At 44.3% G+C, this 15,180-nt stretch overlaps 1 protein-coding gene across 1 annotated transcript in view; it reads right to left on the reverse strand.

Annotated features, from left to right (window-relative positions):
• Positions 1-11,732, reverse strand: part of HERC3 (HECT and RLD domain containing E3 ubiquitin protein ligase 3) — a 42,490-nt gene extending 30,758 nt beyond the window's left edge. The window contains exons 1-2 of the mRNA XM_030947858.1: positions 11,696-11,732; positions 6,885-7,142 (exon numbers count right to left, since the gene is read on the reverse strand). Coding sequence (XP_030803718.1) covers positions 6,885-7,110 — 226 coding nt within the window. The 5' untranslated portion in view covers positions 7,111-7,142; positions 11,696-11,732. The remainder of the gene's footprint in view (positions 1-6,884; positions 7,143-11,695) is intronic.
• Positions 11,733-15,180: the final 3,448 nt, after the last annotated feature.

Raw genomic sequence — 15,180 nt, forward strand, 5'->3', positions numbered from 1 at the left:
CCACCTTCAGACCCTGGAGGTAAAGTAGTAAGGATAGTTCTTCCAAAGAAATAACCCACCATGAGTCGCTACAGAAACACAGGGAAAACTTATGTTCAGAAAACCCAGAGAGAGCCCATTTTCCTCCTCTGCCAGGTTATGGCAGAGAGCTGCAAGGTGGTCATTCAGCCAGGCTTGCTGGCGACTGGCAGGCAGCACAGAAGCTGTGGCTGGTCCACGACTACTGAGAAACCCCCAAGGTCCAAGATGTGCACCCCAACAAACCCCACAGCTCCAAGGCAGAGAGTCCAAGGTGGGCAGGATGCACTAAACCTCGGCATGACATACTGAGGATGGATACCAGAACTGTAGGGGGGAATTAGGGAAATGGGTACCTAGATGCCAGATTTGATGGGCTGGTACTACACACTGCAAAGCTGTGACATTTGAGAGTCTCACTTGTGGCAGGCCCAGGCTATGATTAAGAAATGTGATTTTCAAAAGCACTTGGTTTGCTCCTCACTCTGTTCCCATTTATTTCAATCCTGCAGGGGTCTGCATGGGAGCAAGACAAAGCCATATTTCTGAAAAGCCACACCTGCACAGTACACACTCAGTAGAGCACCTCTGCCCTTGCTTTCAAGGGCATTCCCATCAGCTTCACAAATATCGCTTGAAAATATATTATTGCAAACAAGCATGGTGACTGGGAAAGGGGAGGAAAAGAATGCAGTCCTATTAAACATAAAAAAAAAAGTATTAATTTTATCAACTGGGAATTCTGAGAAAGGACATGAGCATCTGTAGATTCCTTTTTGGTGAGTTTTTATAGGCAGGCAGCTGTTTAAAAGGCAGGTCAGGTGTTGAAGAGAGTGAGCATGTCTTACCAGCTCTTTCAGCTACCAAAAATACTTGATTTCTGATAAGAAGTTTCACACAGATCTTTGATAAAAAGTCCTATTTCCAATACAGCTTAAGGAAGAATATTGGGTTATCTGAAGATAACTAAATGAGTTATCAAAATCAACAGCCACCAAACTAATCAAATCTCTCCTAGAAGCTGTGACTCTCAGCCACGCTCACCTTAACGAAGTCATCACTTTTGTCCAGCACAAACAACTATTCTGACTACAAAAAGGTTGGGGCATTCAGAAAACTTGCATCTATCACCTCCAGCTTCTTCCCTGCCCTCTCCTTTAACTCACCACACACTGCTACCCAACCCATTTTATCCTGAACACATCTTGCAGCTTCAGCATGCCTGCAGGAAAGGGGTCAGTCATTAGTGCCACACACCATGCCAAGGTTTCCTGCTCCTTCCAAGCCAGGCAGGCAGGCAGCCTTTATTTCATTGGCAGGCTTTTATTGCAGCTGCACCTTCAGAAAGCCTCTCAAGAGTGCGCATGGTACAGGAGTGACAAGCAACAAATACCACAGAGGTAAGTACAATTTCAGGTTGCCAAATTGCCCGACAAACCCCCAGTCAGAAGGCAAAATACTGGTCATTCTTACTGCAGCTCTGCCTTTTGAGATAAAGGAGCATTAAAACTGTCTCTCATGTCCTCTGTAACAACAGATCATACTGATTGTAAAAAAAAACTAATATCTTGCTTCCCTGAGCTCATCCTTGTTTTTACCTCTCAGCAAAATTAAATCGAAAGACGAATCTGGTGGTTCTAATAATACATCTGTGTTTAGAGATGAGACTTCAGAATTGCATGAGAACACCTTACAGCCATCTTAGGTGCTGAGTAGGTTTCTCTACCACCAAGAAATCAAATTTTTACCTGTTTAGGCCCTACTAAAGAGCCTTCTCTCTCCTCAGTGTAGGTTCTCCTAGTCCTACCTTCTCAGAAAATACTGGCACAAGTCAGTTCACATGATCAAGACCACACAAATTTTAAAACAACCCCCACTATAAATTCTGGCATATTCAAATCCCTGAGCCAGCCAATTCAACACAGCACAGGCATATTTGAGGTACCTCAGGGAAAGCACCTCCTTTACTTCTCATTCAACCAAATACCAATTGTTTCTACATTAAGTTAATTCTAAATGCTGACATCTAATTTTAAAATCATTCTGAAGCCCAAATGGCACCAATTCAGCTGAAATTGACTCTCCATAAAGCAAATCCACTGCAGCCACTAGTGAAGGCACAGCAACCTGAAATAGCTTGGTCAGATCCTGTGATCAATCAAAGGAGCAAGAGGGATGAGTACAAATGATACAAATGAACATACCCGACTTCTCCAAGGGGTGACCAGTTTAATTACCTTTATTTTTTTTTACAAACAACATTTACAATGAGTGCTGAAACATAAAGATACACAGCTCTTTGTCTGCAACCTGCTCAGGACAAACACAAGCCCTGCCACCTCTCCTGCAGAGCTGCCAGGACCTCGTGGCTGACTCCTCACCCACCGGGAGGAGGCTAAAACAGGAAGATACACACACACTGTCCTTCCAAGCAGGTGGCACATCTGAATTCTCAGCTGTTCCAGGCATGCTGCCCTGACCTGAGCACTGAGCTCTCTGCTGCTGTAATCCTGTGCTGCGGCTCAGGACGAGTGGACTAAACTCTGAAAAGAAAGGCCACTCACTTCAGAGAAATCCAGAAGATCTGGATCACCTAGGCTGGTTTGCTTGTTTGTTTTGGTGGAGTTTTTTTCCTGCTTTTTGAAAGAGAATGAACATTATGATCTCTATCAGCAGCTATGAGGAGATAGATTCCACAATGCACAGAAAGGCAGTGCTCCCCTGCAAATTTGCATCCAGACAAAGAATTTTGTAAAAAAATCATAGGTTTGTCTGCTGTATCTTACCAGACAAAAGGTTTGAGGCAAATTTGGCTTGAGACATTGTTCTGTAACTCTCCTGAGACACTAGTTACCAAAGCCCAGTAAGTGACTTCTCACTAGCAGAAGTCAAATGAAGTCCAAATGACTTGAACAGAACAGATCTCTAGAGCTGAAAACAAGTTTCATATCTCAGACTCGAGCAGGTTTTTAAAGCTTTACAAACTACTAACAACCGGCTAGTTGTTTCACACTCCTCTATAACTCCACCCAGACCCCAAAAGAGCCTTTACCTTAGATACCTCAGCCTGTCTTTTGCTCTCCAGCATGCACACTCAGATAAAACACTTATCTAAGAATCATCACAGGGAGCCAAGACATCATGGCAGACCTGAAGAAAATCAATCCAAGTGAAATTACAGGACTGAAAAAGGCGAAATTTAGATACACTTATGAAGAATAATTTTTTTTTCTAAAACTACTGCAGTACAAAATTATTGCTTCCCAATAGAGATATACCGTATGTTATCATCTGATAAATTTCAGGAGATCAATGCAAACTCAGACTAATTTTGCAAAACAGCAGGTTCAATACTTCACTACCAAATTGCCAAGTTGCTTCTCCTAAGACATGGTCAGAGACTCTGGAGACTTCAAGGGCATAAAAACACAAGTGAGAATTAGGGCAGGTCAGACAGAAGCTTTATTAATCATGGTCATGGTGAGAGAACGCTGGAACAGCATTCCTCTCCCTCTGCATCCCTGCCAAGTGATTGCAGAGACACAAACTACAGAATGATTCTGGGAGGAAAAGGAAAAAAAAAAGAGGTGAGGAAAAACGATCATGTAAGTATTAACAAAGCCAGCTATCCACCCCTAAGAGGGGTGGACACATCAAGTACCTCACTAATCACCATGAAGCAAAAATGAATTGGTAAGCAGCGTGGCAATGTGAGAAAATGGCTTGTGGTAGAGCCACGGGAGTGCCACACCTGGTATCACCCTGGAATTATCAAAAGGAGAGAGTCTGAGACACTTAGAAGCAGCTAGCATTTAGTCAAAAGGCATGTTATTTTAGTTAGGCTAAACTTCTTAGGCATCCTAAATATTAATTTTAGCACCTCAATGTAAAATCCAGAGGAAAGGGCAATTCCAGAAAATAAACCTCTACTGACTTATGCTCTTTCAGTGGCATGCACTCCCCCAGTAATTTCTGCTCCCTGTGGAGAGGCATAAGAATCACTTTGCCAGCTGCTATCCCCCTCTCCACATTACATCCACAAGGTCAGCAGATGTGACCATAAACACAGCTTTTAATTAACACATTTTCTTGCATTTCAAAAGGTGCCCTCTAAAGGGCTCCTCCAAGAGGAATTGCTGAAACAATTCTGCACCACCGTTTGACATTTTCATGAGCAGCATGAATGAGAAGCAAAATTGAATAGTGAGATAAAAGGGAGTTTCCTCTCAGGGAAGACCAAGGCAGCAGGAAGGGGATCAGTCCACCTCTAGGAAATCAATGCAGCCTTCACAAAGCTCAAAACCTCCTGCACATTTTCACATCTCCCTGTTACTCTCAAACACAACCAAGGCACTCTGTAAAGCTCTGGAAAGCATTTCTGAAGTCCAGAGGAGGCTCCCCAGGGGCTGCCTGAAAGGAACAGTCAGGACTGAGTCACAGCCTCCTACATCAGGAGATGGAGCTCATTTCCAGAGCTGGGCAGAGGTCCCACTTCCAGCTGCCCTCACAGCCTTGACAGGACCAAGCCACAGGGCAGGAAAACCAAGAGACCTCAGCCCACACTACCCTGTCCAGCAGAGGCTGGAAAGATGCAGCTCCAGGATTCCCAGCTCCTGGCATTTCTCCCATTCTTTACTGCAGACTCCTCCTGACAGTCTTCTCTACCACTTCCAACAGCTCAGGACCCTGTGTCCCACACATGCATCTTCATCACCTATCGGGCATGGCTTCATTCACAGGCCCACACCAATGGAAAAGAGAAAAGAGCATCTTCAACAGGCCTTTCTGCACAGAAGGTATAAGGTTGTCTTTATCCCATGCAGAGGAAGTGGGGGTGAAAGAGGAAGGCTTGATTCTTCTTGTTCCCATTTGCAAATGAAAACTAAGAAATTCAGCTCCCAGTGCTGCAAGACAAAGCACAGAGGAGTGTGTGATGGGGCTCTCCCCCAGTTTACTGTTACCATAAAGGCTGCTGTGACTGTTTGCTGTAAGCTAAAAAGAGCAGCTGTTCCCTGCTTTACAGCACATCCCTCCCACCTGCCCCAGCCAGCAGAAATCCCACTGGAGGCACAGCCAGTAATGCTATGTAGAAACACCATTTCTCTAGGATGGCCACAGGCTCCTCAGAGAGCACCACTGCAGAACCTTTTTCAGAAAAAAAAATAAACCTGTGGGATAACTGGGACATGGTTTCACATCTTGGTGACAGACCCTAATTTAAGGAGTAGAAGAAGGGCACTTGGGATCAAACGCAAAGAACCTTTTATTTCTATTTCAGAGGCTCAGTCTGGCCCTCTTCTACTGGTCTAGCTGAAAGCAGGATTACCTAGCTGAGAGAGATCTACACTTCAGCATTCAAGATTCATGAAGTCCATTTCCAGCTCTGATCTACTTGCTGTGAATCCCCCCTTTTCACCAGCAGCTTATGCTTGCTTAATTTTATGGGTAAAACAGCAGCATAGCCCAAAGATGTTTCTCAGAGTATCTTTGCAGCACTCAAAACAGCACTGAATTTCTGGGGCCTCTGCACTAGTCTTGAGCTAGCTGGGTGATTTGCAGGATGAAGTATCCTCAGCAGTTTGAGTTGAATATTCACTAGGCTTGGCTTCCTTTCACCAAGCATCTAATTTATTCCAGGGCCTAAATTTACAATTCCTCAGAAGTGCACAGAGAGGACTTCAGCACTCCTGCTATTCCCAATTTCTTTCAGTAATTGTCTAGAAACTACTTGTAGGAAAAGCAAGAGAGGGCAGATTCAAGGTGAACTCCTCTAACCCAGCACCCTGGTCATCCAGAATCCAACACCTGCCAACTCATTCTGAGAGAGAGAGACAAAAGACACTGACAGAGGAAAGGAGCAATAGGGTCAGTCAGGTCAGATTTGCACACGCTGCATGGGGAATTGAGGATATTTTGCATACACTTTCTCTCTCTATCATGCAATAATAGGTGACACTAGAGAAGACCTAAGCTCTACAGAGAGCAGCCTGCAGTTTGAGGAATTTTTGCTCTAATTACCCACAGCACAGGACTTTTACATTATGGAAACAGAAATACCTGTATCTTTACCACACGCGAAAACCAAGAAGTTAATTGAAGGTAAACTGGAAAGCCAACATTCAAAAGAGTCCAGAAGAAAGGCTTCAGGGTTTCTTCCAAGAACAACTTACAATTAAAGCACTCCTTCACCCTGGGAAGGAGAGGCAGTAGCTGCCTCAGTTCAGCACTCATGAGTTCTGTCCATCAGAAGACAATAAAGAAGATGCAATGTGAGTCTGGGGAACACAACACTAAAGTGACCTTCCTTCAGACTAAGAAAGCATAAAGGAGTGAAGACACAAGTTGACAAGGGATTCTGAAAGGGGGAAACAAAATTTACAAACCCTCTTGGCCAAACACAAATTTGTTCTCCACAATTCTACTCAACACAGGTCCACTTGTACTCTTTGGTGTGAGAAAATTCCCAGCAACAGCTGAATAAGAGTGGGCATAACAATGCAGTGCAATTGGAAAGACAAAGCAGAAGACACTCATGACTCATGGGCCTCTCCTCCTTTTTATAAAGAGACAACATAATGCCAGATAACAAAATCTGCCCTGAGACCATCTGTGCTCGCCTCTGTTTTGATGCATTTCCCAGGCAAAGTGAGCAGACCTGTCTCCTCACCCATGCTGCTCCTGCTCAGCTTTAGCTTTCCAGAGCCAGCCAGTGCTATTCAGCATCACCACTGCACTATGTGACACGATTATCTGCTCTGCTGTGGAGCTGGAGCAGCTCCACAGCAATCAGCACAAAGCAGCTCTCATAATGTTCTCAGCCCACCAGCCTCAAGACAGTTTGAAGAGCATACAAAAAGCAGACTTACCTGGCTTGCTTCCTTCACAGTCATGCCCCAGCTGACCTTTGGTGTTCAGGCCACAGGTATACACCTCCCCATCTTCCAACAGGAACACAGAGTGGTTTCCTCCACATGCCACCTCCTTGACATTTCTGTCGTGGATGAAGCCATACACCTGTGGTTCAGGAATGATGACCTGGAGGTTGCTACCTATGCCAGGCTGTCCATAAGACGAGTAGCCCCAGCATAGCATTTTCTCTCTTTTCAGCAAATCATGTATCCTTCCTGGGCAAGAGAAACAGGGAAATGGGTGTGAATGAAGCAAGTACACCACAAATGATCCTACAGCGATCCAGCTGTTCACAGCAGGAGGTGGAAACAACCAGAAAAGGCATTTCCTGCATGACTGTCAGGTTTGTGAACTGTCAGTAAACCATTACATAGACAAAGAGTAATCAAGACAGCTCAGCTGTGGTACTGAATCAGCACCTTCATGCCTCGGCCATCTCCATCTGCGAGGCAGCAGAAATATTCTGAAACCCAGGAGACTGAGCTCTTACACTGCAAAATTACTCTGCTTCAAAAACCAAATATCAAACTATGCCCCAAACCAACTGTAATGCTATTCAGACTAACAGGTCCAAATCTGAACTTTTAGAACGTCATATTTGAGGCCACTTCTAAGTAAATCTTTAAAAAACTATCTCCAAGGTGGTCAGACTAGCCCTGAACACAATGACACAAGTATTTGTGGTGCGCTGGCCAATGCAGAAACGTGTTATTTCTGATAAAACAGATTAGAGAGTATTTTGCTCAACTGAACACAGTCTTGCAACCCAAATTTGTGCATGCGCACACACACACACACACACACTGAACTTGAGCCACACACACACAGCCCTGAACTGCAGCAAGAATTACACAAGAAGCAGCAGCTCACGTGGAGCAGCACATTGACAGCTTGGCCCTGACAGCAATGGACAGGTCACGTTGCTGCAACTTGCCAGCAGACAGGAGTTATCTTCTGTGCAGTGCCCAGTTAAAGTCAGGGATTTCAGAGTGGGGTAACATGGGAAGGGAAAAAATATAGCAATATAAAAGATCCAAGGAATTAATTGGCTTGAACTTGATAAAGACAACAGGATCCTAATGCATAAAAGCTGGGGGAAGAAAACGGTATTCCATAAGAAGCATGTGAAAGATTTTAGTAATACTCCTTTGTCACTTTTAATCTCAATAGGTTTAGGTTATTTGTTAAGCATGCTATACTAATAAGACATTGAGAACTCCTCTGATTGAACTAGAAATTAGCTAAAGGGTTTTTTCGTTTGGTTGGTTGGTTTTTTGTTTTTGCAAAGGGAAGGAAAACGATTAGAAAGTGAAGATCTGAGACATCAACTCTTAGGACACACCATGCCAAGTTTTAGCTAAGGCAATTTGCAGCAGCAGCAGCATTTACTAACATAGCACAAGATCAAAAAGCAAAGGGTAACCCCTGAAGTGCTGAAAATTCCTTCTCCCACTCTGAGCAGACAGGAAACACATTTTGGTTTGTTTCCAAAACATGGTGCTAATTCAAGCTCTAGGTATTAGCAATAAAGCCTTTCCTAATCTGAGCCCTGAGACATGGGTGTTCATCTCTTACCCTTTGCCTGTCAGCTGTGGTCACTTCCACTGAGGCACGACTGAGCTGGAAGGGGAAGGGAGAGGATTGGATTTTTCAGTCAGTACTTCATCAGCGGTGCAATTTCCTACCACAAACTGTTTCCTAGGATCTCTTATTAGGTGCTTTAAAGCAATGCAGGACCCCGTTTATCTCTAACAGCGCTTCTTCCTTCACAGCATAAATCAACCCAGTCACACCCACATGCTTATCACTGACCAGCTCCAAAGCACACAGAGGAAAAAGCAGGAGCTTTTAACAAGGCTCTGCCTGGTTAAAAAAGCAGGAGGGTACAAGGTTCTGCCTGGTGAAATCAGTCATGGTGTACACTCTTTGTTTGGTTTCCCTAAGCACAAGAGCCTGATGGAAGACACCCTCCATGCTGGCTATGCTAAGAATAGGAATGCCGTGGGACACAAGAAAATTGAAGTGTGTGCATGTGCTTTAAATGTGCTTTAAACAGCTACATTTAGAGCGAACTTCATGTCCTATCACACCACCAAAAAAACCCAAACTAAAAATGCATGAGCAACACCCTGAAGGTGGCAGGGAATCATTTCAAAACTAACACTGGAAAGGCAGAAATCTGGGACTGCCATTTCTCTCAGCCTGGGGAACTGTGTGTTACAAAGACAGCGCTCCTGAAGACCCAAGGATCACTAACCTGCTAGCATAAATAGATACTGCCTCTGAGCTGAAAAGATTTCACCAGTATACCACTTGAACTACAATGACATTGTACCACATGAGCTAAATATTAATTTGGGATACCTTCTAAAAGAGTACTCAACAGTCTGCTCCCTATAGACTACAGTCATCTTCCCTAGTGCTAGTTTCTTTTAAAAATGCTAAAAATACATTAATTACTTTCCTTGTGTTCATATTCCACACAAGAACTTGCTGCTAATGGGCAAGTTGATGATGTGATTGGTAAGAGATGGGTTTTTCTTCCAATTAAGACACTACTACTGAAACAGGAGGAGTTCAAACTCCCAGTAATCCATATAAACACTAGGGTGATACTTCAGAGTTCAACCCTCCATTCATGCTACAGGCCAGATTTTCTGAAGCTCCTCATATTGAACTATCCCTATACCAGACACAGAAAACCTGGTTTTCACTAGTTTTTTCTAAAATCATCTCTATGGACTATGCCATCTCTATCCACCCGCATCTTCCAACATTTTGCCAATAAATCTCTGTGCAGCTCAGTTTCACAGAAACAGACCAACACTTTCCAGTGGAGAGCAGAGCAAAAAACACAGCCACTCACAATTTGATTGTACAGGCACAGCTAAATATTTCAAATGGCCTGGTGAATTTACTTATACTGAAAACATTTTTAAAAACACGACTTTAAGACTGGTTTTTTCTCCCTCTAAAAAAAAAACCAATGCTGGAGGTCTTAATACATTGTATGTTCAAGTAGGAGCTGTATCCTGAAACACGAGGAGACTTTAAATAACAATTTCACACTCTGTTTCCAATCCAGTTAAGGCAGTTACTCTTCTCTGACAGTAGCAGAGGAAGTAAAAGTGCATGCGCCACTGCAAGCTACCTCTACAAACTGCATACCTTCCTCATACTAAAACAATGAGATAAGAAGTTTCTAGCGTAGGCAAGCACTAACACACACGTGCCTGCACATACACATGTATACATTAAACATATGATTTATATTCACTTATCTGAAATTTTATATGAGTGATTAATATTCCTAGTGCCCAGCTCAATACACCTTAAAAAAAGCTGAATTTTTATCTTCACGGGGCAAACCCTTAGGGGAGAGAGGGCTTTTCTTAAATGCATCAGTTAGGGATTAAAGTTCAGAGTTCCTTTTAAAAACTGGATTGCAAAAAGCATAAGAACTGCAATACCCAACCACATAACCTATTCCTGCTCTTCAGAAATCCCAACACAGCCAGCTGGGTATTCATGTTTCAGAGATATGAACAGATGCAATGCAGTAAAGCCACAGGCATTTGCAGAGATTCCCCACACATAAAAAGGAGAGGGGAAGATACAACACCGCATCCTCAGACCCTGACATTCCAGGAATAATTCATCATCAAAACAGCGAAGGATGTACAGAGCACAGCTAGAGCTAGGAAAACCTCACACTGTGAGGAATATTTTGAGGAAATCTATTGTGGGTGGAAGACTCACCCTCTGCTATAATAAGGTTCTGCTGACATAATAAGTACATATCCTTCGGTGAAAAAACAGTCCCTGTGGTTTGGTAAAATAATAACGCTGCATGTATGATCATGACAGGATGTATTTTGTCTTTTTTCTTTTCCTCTCTCTTTTTAAAAGCTCTCATGTCATGCAGAGTCTCTCCTCAAAATCACACAAACATATTCTAAAGCCATTCCCACTCTGTGCTCTTTCTGGGGAAGTCACCTAAGTAAATATCAGAATTACAACAAACAACACTCAAGGCTCAATGCTCTCTAAACAAAGAGATCTGCCAACTGGCAGGGCATAAATAAACAAGTTTTTCCTTCCCTCTTGTTTGTGAGATTTCAGATAACGAATGTGTTTCTACTACCAGCATTGCTCAACAATGATGGAATTTAATGCCTCTTTCTGCCACCAAGCCTCCAAGCCCACTTTCCTCTTCTTTTTGCCTCCGTTTCAATCCAACTCAATATCCAATGTAAAGCAGGTTACAGAGCAAGAGAATACAAGGTGTACCAGGAAATGAGTTAAAGCAGGAGCAGAGTATTCCCACTGCACAGCCGCATACCCTCAGATGGAGATGCTCCCACAGAAAACATATAAAAATAGATACCTAAAATCAAACACGACAACCCCCCCGCCATCACCTCCATTTTGCAATCCCAGTAAAAACACCGCTCGCTCCCTGCCTTCACCCCGGACAGCCCGGGCTTCTGGCAGCCGCTTCCCACGCCCAGAGCGGCGCTTCCCGGCGGGCACGCACCGACCCCGGAGCGGCAGCAGCCCCGAGCCCACCCCGCAGCCGGGCGATGCTGCAGCAGCAGCGGCGGTGCCGAGCGGCTCCTGCCGCAGCCCCGCGGCCGCCCCGGGCTGGGGACGCGCGTCCTGCGCCGGGGGCTCCGCCACGCCCGACCCCGGCTCCCCCGCACGGGCTCGGTACCGGGAGCGGCAGCAGCCGCACCGCGGGGCCGAGCTGTCCTTCCCCGGCACTCACCGCCGCCAGCCCCGCCGCTGCCGCCGCGGCGACGAGGAAGTGCCGGCCCCGCTGCCGCCGCCGGGAGTGACGCGCGGCGCGGCCAATGCGCAGGGCGGGCCCGGCCCCCGGCGGGCGCGGGGAGGGCCGGGAATCTCCTTTCCCCGGGGCCGGGGCACGGTGTGGGCTCCGCGCTCCTGGCGGGGGCTCCGCGCTCCTGGCGAGGCCTCAGCGCTCCTTTGCCTTCGCAGCGGTGCTGGAATGGCGCGGGCGGAGCGCTGGGGACAGGCGGCCCCCGCCCGCCGGGCTGCGCGGCTTCAGCCTTGCGGATCGCTCGCCGCTCTAAACACAGCAGAACCGACGGGCCAAGTTAAGCGCATTCCAGAGTTTAAGCTGTTCTAAATGATGGTCTCAAGTGAAAGGCAGCTTTCCAGTGTTTGAGAATGCGTTAAGCACGAAATGTCACTTACTAGTAACAATAGTCAGTTTCTTTCCTCTAGTCTGTTTCTTCTTCCTTTTATGTGGCCTCTGGTCACCTGGCAGGCTCATTTGTTTAGGAACTCAAATTTATACAAAGTTTCAACCTCAAAGAAGGTTTGTTGTCAAAATTTCCATTGAGAGTGAGGGGGAGGAAAGAAAAAAAAAAAGAGGCCAATGAGCAAACAATTATGTAACTCCCAAGCACTGATTTTCTGGTTTTAGTGCCATCTATTAGGAAAAAAAATGTGCTCCACAAGAGCAATGCACAAGTTGGATCCCATTCAGACCACCAAAATGACAGTCAATGTGTGGGGCAAACCTCAGATAGATGTTTGCAAGGGCTCGGTATGGGGAGAAGTCCCTAAGGTATGTCCAGTGCCCATAAGTATTTGTGGCTCTTACACTGCATCTCTGGCAGCTTGCAGTGTTTGTGCATTTAGCAGAAAATGTGTGACAGATCAGGTGAAAAATCACCTGTATTTGCATGGATCATCCGTGTTTAGAATAAATAGCTACTCCAATATAAAATTACACCTGTCATGTAACATTTTTGGCTTAACCAGTGTTACAAACAGCTTCTAAAATAACTGAAAGCATACATAGAGGAAAACATACATTTCTGTGTTTGTGTTTGTTTCTGTTTTGTTTATTTCATTGTCTGGAGATCTTTGCAAAATAGATCATTTCCCTTTACACTCAGTTTCCTCTGTTTCTGATTGCGTAGTCAAGGAGGGGAAGGTACACACACAAACAACAACAAAAAAAAGAAGAAAATGATGGAGCAAAGCCTGGAATTTGTATGAGGGAGCCAGGAGTCTCTTGTTGAAATCAAGTTTTAACTGGTTACATTTCAGCTTCCTGGAGAATTTTCAAGGCTGTTCTTGCACTTGTCTACAGGTGATGCTCAGATGAGTGGCCTAAAAAGAATCCTGCTGTGGGTTCAATATACTTTTACTGCCTGTGTGAAGCCTTTTGAACTCACAGCTGAATGTGATGCTCACTCATCTTATATTCTCCTGCGTATTTTATAACAGGCACTGCTTGAGAAAATGTAAATACAATCCAGTGTCCAAATTAATTTCAGAAAATCAGAGAGGAGTGCACTACTCTGAAAGTCTTTATGTAACGTGTGTATATATATACACATATATATAAAAGCAGAGATTATTTGAGGACAACTTAAAAATAGCCTTGAAAGTGACTCTGGGCTTTAATCTCCCATGTGATGTTGCATCATACATGATGAGAAGGAAATACCTCCAGGCTCTAAATAAACCTATTATCATTTAATCTCTAATGGGTTATTTTGAATTCCAAAGAGAGTACTTCTTTTGTACACTTGCACAGCACAGAAGATCACTCTGAAGCTTAGAAAACCATAAAAAGGGAAACAGCCAGGAGCAGGCTGATGAAGAACAGCAGGCTAAGCTGCCAAAACAGAAATCTGTGGTGGTGTGGCAGCATCAGCTGGACATGAGATGTGGGCAACACCTTGGGTTTCTGCCCAAGGTGTTGCCCACATCTCATGTCCAGCTGGTGTCTTTCCACAAAAATACACCAGAGTGCTGCCTTCCTCAGATGATGTAAGCATCCCTGTGATGTCCTGTCTGTTCCAGGGGGGTGAGGGGTTAGGTCTGAGCAGGCCATGTCCCCTCGCTCCCCTCTGCTGGGAGCTGCCATCCTCTGAAGTCCAATTTCCCCTCTTCCCATCAACACTCCCATGCCATCTGCTTTCTTGTACTGCCCTGGTGCTTGTGTTGAGTGCTTGAATTTTTTAAATTTTTTTTTTTACTGATTACTGTACTGTCACTTAAAAGGAAACTTACCTTTTTTTTTAATAGGTAACAATGTCATTCTGCATCACACAGGAAAGACTGACTTGTTCAGCATGTACAGTGCATCTCTTTGAAACACGCTTACATCAGCCTTTGACTCCACTTGTGAAAGGCCCCCCCATTCCAAGGAGGACAGACAACACAGACACACTGCCTGCTATGCTTATCCATGTAGGCAGATGCACAAGGAAGGAAGAACACAGCTACAGGGGTGAAAATTTAATCCATCATCATTTAAGACAGTGGAAGTCTTCTTTACATATGGATGTCCCCTGACACATTTAATGCACCAAAGAGAAGACTGCTGAAAAATAATGGCTGTTGTGTCTCTCCCTCTCTTCACATAGCAAAATACACAGTAAACACACATCCTGCCTGACATGGTTAATATCCTGCCAGTGCTCTGCACTGTTTTGACAATGAGATTCCTGAAGCCCTGCCAGCCTCATGTCCACAGGGCTCTGTAGGCAGTGCTGTTCTGCAAGCCTAAGATTTTATGATTTAATTGTGAAACATCTCCTTAGAAGTTATAATGAAACATGGCAAATATCACAATTATCACACTAAATAACAAAAAAATTGTATTATTATAATTCATTAATACAGCTTTTGAAAAAGTCTAGGAATGATCAAATCCTCCTACAAATTTCTCTCAGATAAATCATAGACCATATCCAGGTAAGCACAGACTGCTCCTTCAGTTCCCAATCTCATTAAATGTGTTAGTTGCTCCCATGAGAACCCTTAAGTAACACAAATTAAAACCTTACCCTGGCTTTGCTCTGCAAGGGTGACTGCTTAGCACATCCTGGTTGTGTGCTTGCTAATGCATAAATGTACAAATCACAGCATCCCTGCTGCTGGGAGCTCACTGTCCTAACACAACCAGAACAGTGCAGACCCTGCCTGCACATATATGTAAATATGCTTGGTTATCAGCTTGCTTCTCTGAAGTGTGCCAAACAGCATTCTTCTTTCCTAACTTTACAATCTAACTATGAAATGTCTGGTCAAAGCTCAATTTTATAAGCAATGTAAAATCTCAGCAAATACACACACTCAGGTGTTTATAAAGTCCAGTAAAAATAAGGCAGGGTAGAAACCAGTAAATTTGAGTTATTAAGAGAAAATATGGCAAGTGAACAAAGACTCATATTCTTATTTTTGCTTTTAAGTGCTTCTATCCCAGAG

This window comes from Camarhynchus parvulus, chromosome 4, assembly GCF_901933205.1.
Source record: "Camarhynchus parvulus chromosome 4, STF_HiC, whole genome shotgun sequence".
NCBI classification, from domain to species: domain Eukaryota; kingdom Metazoa; phylum Chordata; class Aves; order Passeriformes; family Thraupidae; genus Camarhynchus; species Camarhynchus parvulus.